General features: G+C 44.4%; 1 protein-coding gene across 14 annotated transcripts in view; it reads left to right on the forward strand.

Annotated features, from left to right (window-relative positions):
- MECOM (MDS1 and EVI1 complex locus) overlaps window positions 1–2513 on the forward strand; it is a 346026-nt gene extending 343513 nt beyond the window's left edge. For all 14 annotated transcript variants that reach the window (XM_075098527.1, XM_075098530.1, XM_075098528.1 and 11 more), the window contains one exon: window positions 841–2513. In XM_075098527.1, coding sequence (XP_074954628.1) covers window positions 841–975 — 135 coding nt within the window. In that variant the 3' untranslated portion in view covers window positions 976–2513. The remainder of the gene's footprint in view (window positions 1–840) is intronic.
- Window positions 2514–8292: the final 5779 nt, after the last annotated feature.

Below are 8292 nucleotides of genomic sequence, written 5' to 3' on the forward strand. Positions count from 1 at the left end.
CATCAGACAGAGCTGTGCTCCATGCCCGCAAACCTCAGCACGCCCCGACCTCCCCCTGCGCTCCCACCGCACCGGGGATGGCGGGGTGCTCTGATCCCTGGTAACGGAGGATTTGCTTACTTTTTTTTCTATTTTTCTTCCTCTCTGACACCCACAGAAAGGCCATGGTAAGAAGTAGTCCCACTCTGCTTTCATAGAGCCGGCGTGGTGCCGCGGTGCCGTGGGGGTTAGCTGCAGCCTCGCAGGGATGTCACCCAGTTGTCTGTCTGGCTTGGTGTTTTTGTGAAAGTCTGTTGGATGTTACCTCCTCTAGGTCCTCAGTGTGTTTTAAAAACAGCAAGAACTGGACTGACATCTCAGTGCTAGTTCTTGATATTTTTTTAAACATTAATTAAAATGGGTCTTTTTAGCCCTTTCAAAGGATTCCTGGATTTAAAATTGCAGAATATGCCCGTAGAAGAGGTCAGCAAAGGAGACTGTGGTATTTGGTGAAATACAGGACCAGCCAAGGGATAATGTGATTCCTCAGGCTCTTGAAAAGAGCCTCTCGTGCCAAGAATCTGAAGGCAAAGGAGACTCTGGAACCTTGTCTACTATCAAAGGTTTCTCAGAGCTTCGTGAAGCCAGATGAAAGCAGAAATTATTATTACTATTAGTGAGTCAAAAGTGTCAGTGAAAAGGTTGACAGTGGTTTTACCTAACGGGCTTTGACAGTTTTTAAGTTGAGAATAGCAGTTGTAGCCTAAACGATGCCCTAACCGCATAGCGGTGGCACGGGTCCAGGCTCAGATCCGCGCCGCGGGGTCGTGACCTCTTTGTCCTTCTTCCTTCCCCATCCAGGCGTATGCGATGATGCTCTCTCTCTCCGACAAGGACTCCCTTCATTCCGCATCCCACAATTCTCCCAATATGTGGCACAGTATGGCGAGAGCCGCTGCAGAATCCAGCGCCATTCAATCCATCAGTCACGTATGACATTGTGAAGTCTTACCGAGAATGGGACCAAGTCCAAACCAGTAGCATGGCTCTTTCATATATGACTATTTAAAAGACTGCTGAGCAGAATGCCTTATAAATCTGCAGGGTCACTCATTTAAAGTCCGGTGACCTTAAACTGAATAATTTTAAAAAGAAAGAAACTATTTATTCTCAATATTTTGTTTTGCACAGCAAAGGCAGCTGCTGACTTCTGGAGGATCAATGCGACTTAAAAAAAAAAAAAATATTCAGTGGATTATGTAAACCGGGGCCGGGAAAAAGTGTCTTCCAGTTCACCCGGCTTTGAGGGGCAGGGGCAAAAGGGTTAAGACTGCATTGATACACACATGGGCACTCCTTTAAAGTAGGAACTGAATTGATTTTCTTTTTGTATAAGATAGTTTGACACAGGATTGGGAACAGTTGCTTTTATGTACAAATCTCTTCATTAAAGCTTTATGCATTTTAGCCCTTCAAAGAAAGAAAGTAGTTCTATCAAATGCACACTATCCGTCGTAAACGTAGAAAGAAGTAACAGGGAATATTTTGTTCTCTCCGTAATTCTTTTGCCTTCTCAACTGCATTGTTAAAAAAAAAAGGAAAAGCAAGAAAAAAAAAAAGAAAGGAAAAAAAAAAAGAACTCTGAGAAACAATACATAAGAGGCTTGTGTATATTGTAAACTATGAATGTTCACTACTCCAAGAAGCTAAATCATCCAGATAATTCCGTGAAAGCACCGCGTTCATCGACAGCACCACTAGTTCAAATCATTGTAAGGAGATTTTAATTTTCGACAATCATGTCACTGTTTTGTTGTATTGTTTCCTTTCCCCCATATCCTCTAATTTTTTCTTTGTGTTGTGTGTACCATGTATTTATTTGTTGGCAAACGATTGTTTGTTGATTAAAATAGCACTGTTCCTCTAACAAACAGCACTGCTCCAGTCCCCCACTGCGTTACGATGTAAGGCACCCATGTACTTCAAAAAAAGTGAGGTGAACTGATCTGTGTATATGGGAGTGCAAAACAGTGTTTGAAATTTTCTTACATTCCTCTTTTATTTTATTTTTGCCTTTTAATGAACTAAATAACTAATAGATGCGACTTAGTTTTTTTTTTTTGTAATACAGTAAATTGATTCAATTGTATAAACAGTTATAATTTCTTCATGAAAGCATGATTCTTCTGATTAAAAAACTGTACCCAATATTTTATGCTGGTTGTCTGCGAGCTTGTGTGATGTTATGTTCATGTTAATCCTATTTGTAAGATGAAGTGTTCCAAATTTATGTTTTAAAAAAAATAAATAAATAACGGAAGGTCTTCAGTTATTTTTGGGGGTTTTTTTTTTTTGGCCTTTAGTGAGGGACCAGATTTATTTTTCCTTTTGTTTATAATCTCATTTTGAAATAATCGGCAAGTTGAGGTACTTTCTTTAAATGCTTTGTACAATGTAACTGTTACGCATTTCAGTACATTACTATGGGAGGATCAACTTAAAAAAAAAAATAAAGGACTACAAAACTGAAGGGATCTTTTTCCTTATTGTCTTGTTTTTGTCCGGGTCAGGGCAAAAATGGCATATTTTTTCAGCAGCCTGGGCAGCAAAGACTGTGTCTGTGGGGTCATTAGGATAAGCGTAACCAGAGGATGGGGCTCTGTGAAGTGTCTTGGACTTGGTCATGCAACTTAGGGCCCGATCCAGAGTCTCTCAGTAGACCATTGGAGGGTCTTCCATCAGTCCTTTAAGCTTCAAAACACTACCTTGGAAAAGAGAAAGATTTCTGTCATTTTACAGGAGGGACTAGTGCAAGGTCACCTTCGAACGCTGGTGCGGAGCCTTGAGCTTGGGCTGGTGATGCAACCGCCTGCTGCTCTTGGGGATGATGCGGGAAGCAGCGGCTTGGCTGGCTAATAGCAAAACATTGACTCACTGGAATGATAAAAATTCATAGATAAGAAGCTAAATGGGCCTCCAACTGCATGAAATGAGCCCTTAGGGTCTAAAAGGGAAGAAAAAAAAAAATATATTCGTTTGAGCATATAATTGGAGATCAGATCCAAAGCCCTGCCTCTTCTGGACAAGCTGCAGGGCGGTGGGAGGTGGGATGTCTAGGAAAAGGCAGCATTGGTCCAGGCAAAGCACATTTTCCTGCTCTTTCCATCAGCAGAGAGAACAGGCCTGGGACAGCTGCAAAGGGGACCAACGGGAATGTCCCCGCCTGCCACCCCTGGCCAAGCTTGGCCTTTGCAGCTACCGCACAGGGCTGTCCTTCACATTTAAGTGACTCAAAGTAATGAATGTGGCACACCGTGAAGGCTTTTTGTGCAGTGGGACCAAGGATTGCCATCACCAGATGCAAACGAGCTGGCATGAGGAAGAATTGAGGGACTGCAGCGCAGGGTACCAGTAGCCCAAGGCAGTTAGAAACAAGCTGCATCTCAAATGCAGCAGCGTCCCAGTGGGAAAGGCACGTTTAGGGGATATGGTTTGTGGCAGGTTTGGTTAAATCTGGCTCCACTGAAGTCAAAAGTACCTCCAAAAATGGAAGCCTTGACTCTATGCTGAAGGCAAGGGGTGCTCCTCTCTCAGCCTGTTCCAGTGTAGCGCAGCAGATCCTTAAGTTACATTTCACAAGCCCCTGTATGTGTCATTCTTGACTTCAGCCCAGCCATAGTTTGACTTCTTTTATAACCATCACATGGCAACAGGATCATGGGCAGGGCTAAATCCAGACTCGGCAAGGACAGGCGTGGGCTGCCTTTAGTTTGCTCTTCCAGCTTCTGAGCCTCGTGCACAGGTTGATGGCAAGCTGAGACCTACGGGCTGGTGGTTTTCATGCAAGAAGCCTAAACCACATCTGGAAAAAAAAAGAAAAGAAAAAAGCCTGTGTGCATGTTCTTGTGCTCACTTCATTGGCCTGAGCCAATGGTCAGGTACATGCAGATAATTGCATAAGTAGGCTATTATTTTTACTGCAGTTAAAGTCACCGTGAAACTTGGTTTTGGGTTTCTGCCAAATAAAAAGAACAAATAGATTAATCAAGTCATGTTTTATCTGCAAACAACTTTCCAGATCGTTTTCCCCTTTAATTTGATGCAATGACAATCCTTATCAGCTTGGCCCTCACCTGCCCTAGATAAAAGGGGTTTTGGGAGGTGGAGAAAGGGTGGGACAGTTTCTCCTGGGTTTAATGTTCTGGGTTAGGGTAGCACACGCCCATCATGTAACTGGCAGGGAAAGTACTCCCTGAGCTGAGCGGTAGGGTTAGTTTAACCTGCGCATAACCAGCTCTATTGACCATCAGGGAGAGGCTGCCACTGCCTCGTTGACTCCCCAAGCTGACGTTCCCATTGAGAGCCTTGAGCTTTGTATTTTCACGTCAAAGTATCCCACCCAGAGGCACTGCCTACAGGGTGCGATGAGCAGAGGGGGCGAAACATATCACAAGGGGTCCTTCAACTCCATGTAGACGCCTTATCATGATCTTGATTTTCATTGCTTTTTCTCAGTGGCAGAGTTATTCACCCAGAGAAGTAACTGAAAAGCAAACCTAGATTTGAGTAGTCACCTCACCACCACCAAATAAACAAAGAAAACTGGGTCATTTTTGTGTTTGTGTCATACCCTCCCCAATGCATTTGTCCAGCTGCAAACAGGTATCTGAGGACCAGTGTTTTGGGCTTTCTGCTACAATGATATTTTTTTTTTTTAGAAAAAAATAGTTTCAATGCTTTTAAAAAACAAATCCTTCAGCTTATTTCAGCGTCGTCTTACTGTTCACCCCACTGTAGTAGTTTTCCATAAGTCAACAAATCATTCCCATGTGACACAGCAGCCTTACTAGACAAAGGAGCTGCATATTACCGCCTCAGTTCCTATCTACGGAATCTAACAAAGCACCAACATGACAAGATGATTAATCAAATTTTCACCCTGGCCCAGATCCTCAACACCACTGCGGGTCCGAGTCGCTGTTCCCGTGTCAGCCCTGCTGTTTTACTGTGTTAACTGCCACATTTGCGGAGTAATGGGAGGGGAAGTTATTATAAAAACATTTGCAAGGCTGCTTTTGCTCAGCGATTCAGTTTGGCCCATTGCTCAATGCATGTCTTGAACTTTAAAAAACTTTCTGTCAGGTCCCTCTTGCTCCAATGTACAGAGAATTGCTGCAAACTCCTGGATCATTTCGCCAAACTCTGTTGCCTTCCAGCTATATTAAGTCTCATTTGTGGTTTTGCTGGTCAGTCATACAGCGGTGCGGGAAAGCTAGTTCGTTTTAAAGATGCTTCCAGTAATGATTTAAACAAAACGAAGCCATCCAGCGCCAAACAGAAGATCCTTTCTCCATGTCAAAGACCGCATACCTTGCCAGGCCTCCAGTTATAAGAAAAATGTATTCTGCTGCCCGGCCAAAACCATCCTCTTTCCCATCCCATTGAACGGCTGTGTAGGTTTGTGAGTATACCTAGTCTGTGGCTGCCAATAGCCCGATTAATTCATCTTCTGTTTCTATAAAGAAATTGGTGCCAGCTTTAGGAAAGGCTCAGCTTTACAATTCAGAGTCACTTAATGAAGTCTGGGGAGCGGGTGAAGGGGAGAACATCAAATAAAAAGTTTTAAACCAATACTGTATTATTTCTCTTTTCCTTTATTCCCCTCCCCCGCCAACTCAGATTCATTTGCTGCTAGAGGAGACCAATTTTCAGCAAAATCTACTGTTTTCCCAGAATTTAGATTTTAATCAGACTAACATTTAAATAATCCCTTGAAAGAGGCCCCACTGCCATGCAGCGATTCAGGAACGCGTGGTATGTCTTGCAAGACTGAAGCCTTTTTCCCAAAACTACCGCCTAGATTTTTTTGCTTGGGACCAGTTGCCCCCCCGGGTATGACCATAAACCAGACTGAACACAGATCCCTTTGCCACCGCCTGCTGGAAGCAAAGCCTCCTTTTTTTTTGATCCAGGAGCGCCCATATTTTAATGGCAATTGAAGCTACTTATATCTATAACTCCATTCAGGGAAGTTTGGGGAACCTTTTATTGTGAAAGGTGCTGTGGAAATATAAACGTAGTCTCATATTATGCGCTGGGTAGGGGCTTTAGCAGTATCTGCTCCGTCTGTCTGAGCGGAGGGTCTGAAAGAAGGCACCTCCAGAAGGCACCCTCCTTTTTTCTGCTTTATTTTAATACTAATTAATTCCAGAAAGGCTAAAGAAATGCGGTGAAACGCTACACTTCTAAGAAAAAGTTTTGCCCGAGAGTCTTAAAGCAGGCCTCCCAGCTTGGGAGGGTCTAGTGGGAGAAGAGGGTTAGTGGTCATTTTGTTGCTTAAATTATCAGTAATTAAGAAGTTGATTTTCTGGGATTGAAGGAAATTTTAAACAGCTGCTTCTTTCAGGTCTTTACTCCTCATTTTCATTAGCATGTGCTAAGGCAATCTGGAAAATATATTTAGATCTATATTATGCTATGTCAAGACCTCAGCATCTGTACCTTGGGGCAGATACATGTGAGATAGCCGAGGGTAGATGTGCCAGCACACACATGTGGAAGTGTTCAATTTGTAATATGATTACAGCCCCAAAACAAAGCCTGCTTGATACCTGTGGCATATTTGTTTCATGGTAAGCGCAGAAAATTCTCAAAAATCGTGTCGTGTTTCGCATCACCAGCCAACGCAAACTAGAGAAGTAGCGCTTTAATTCCTGGGGAATCTCTTTCAACAGGCGCGTGTCAGGCCCAATTAAAGTCCAGGCAGCCCCGTGCTAATTGGGTTGAAGTATGCAGCGGCGTAACGTGGTCATTGAGCAAAGCAGCCCCTTTGTCCAGGCCATCGCCCACCCTCGCGCTGGCCGGTCTCTCTTCCTGAGGGTGCCTGGTGGGGAAACTCCTGGTAGAAAATCCGCCTGGAAAAAGTTAACAAGTGGAGTGAGGGTTTTCAGTAACGGTGGCTAGGACAGCTCGGGGTGCTCAGCTGGCAGCTCGCCGTATGGCCTCCTGCATTAAAGTTACCATCGCAGGAGGCAAAGGTGGTGAGCGGCATCCTCCCCCCATGCAATGCCAGCCACGGCATCAGCATCCTCCCAAGGATGCTCTCGCTTGTCTCGTCTGCAGGTCTTTCTTTACTCCCAAAATAGAGACTCCCAAAATAAACAAAACCAAAGGCATGAGCTGAGATGAATCTAAGCATTCAACCCCTTGCATTTTAGTGGGATTTGGGTGAAAATCTCAGCAATGGACTCAGTTGCAGGTCATCCATGATCAAAATGAAAGCAAAATACTGGAGGCCAGTGACCAACAGGCTTCATTCAAAACTGATTCTTACAACTACTTTAAGTATTTAGAACTTCCTAATTACGGAACTGGGTGTTTTACTGTACCAACTCTTTCATAGACTCATAGAATCATCGAATGGTTTGGGTTGGGAGGGACCTTTAAAGGTCATCTTGTCCAACCCACCCCTGCAGTGAGCAGGGACAGCTTCAACTAGACCAGGTGGCTCAGAGCCCCATCCAGCCTGGCCTTGAATGTTTCCAGGGATGGGGCACTGACCACCTCTCTGGGCAACCTGTGCCAGTGTTCCACCACACTTTAAAACCATTACCCCTTGTCCTGTCGGAACAAGCCCAACTAAAATCTGTCCCCTTTCCTCTGTTGCTGCTACACCTGTTGGGCACCTGTCTGATGTGTCTTCTCTTGAATTTGTCTGTAGTCTGAGCATGGCCAGGGATCTTTTCTAGCACCCAGCCTCTGCTGGCTCACGTCTGAAAGGAGGATAAGCTTTGCCACCCTCGGACCAATGTGAAGGCCCTGCATGCTGCCATGTGTCTACCCTTTTTCAGGAGGGGACTCCCAGAGGTGCAAAGTCCAGTTGGCTGCAATCACAACCCTGTAATAAAAATTTCGTTCCGAAGGATCCACAGCCCCTCTGCTCTGTGTAACCACAAGCCACAAAACACTTTGCAGTCCACTGCAACGAAGTAAAGACCTTTATTACATTTAGACTTGATTCCCTGGTACTCTTTTTGGAAGCAGTTCTGCTGTTTTTATTACTTAAGAGCTATTAAAACCTTAACCACTGCATGGAGCAACTCACTCCAGCTTTACACTCGTCCATAAAAACTTTGAATGGGAGATCAAGAACTAGTTTTTGGACCTAACACCCCGTCAGCTGAGGAACTCCAGGATCAGGTCTGAATTTGTCCCTGTCCTGGCTGAGCATACAGACCAGGCTGAGAGATGCTGAAGGGCAGGAGCATGACTTGTAAATGGATTTTCCCCATGCTTTTCTTCGTTGCTTGTAAG

The sequence above is a fragment of the Phalacrocorax aristotelis genome, chromosome 7 (assembly GCF_949628215.1).
Source record: "Phalacrocorax aristotelis chromosome 7, bGulAri2.1, whole genome shotgun sequence".
In the NCBI taxonomy this organism is placed as follows: Eukaryota; Metazoa; Chordata; class Aves; order Suliformes; family Phalacrocoracidae; genus Phalacrocorax; species Phalacrocorax aristotelis.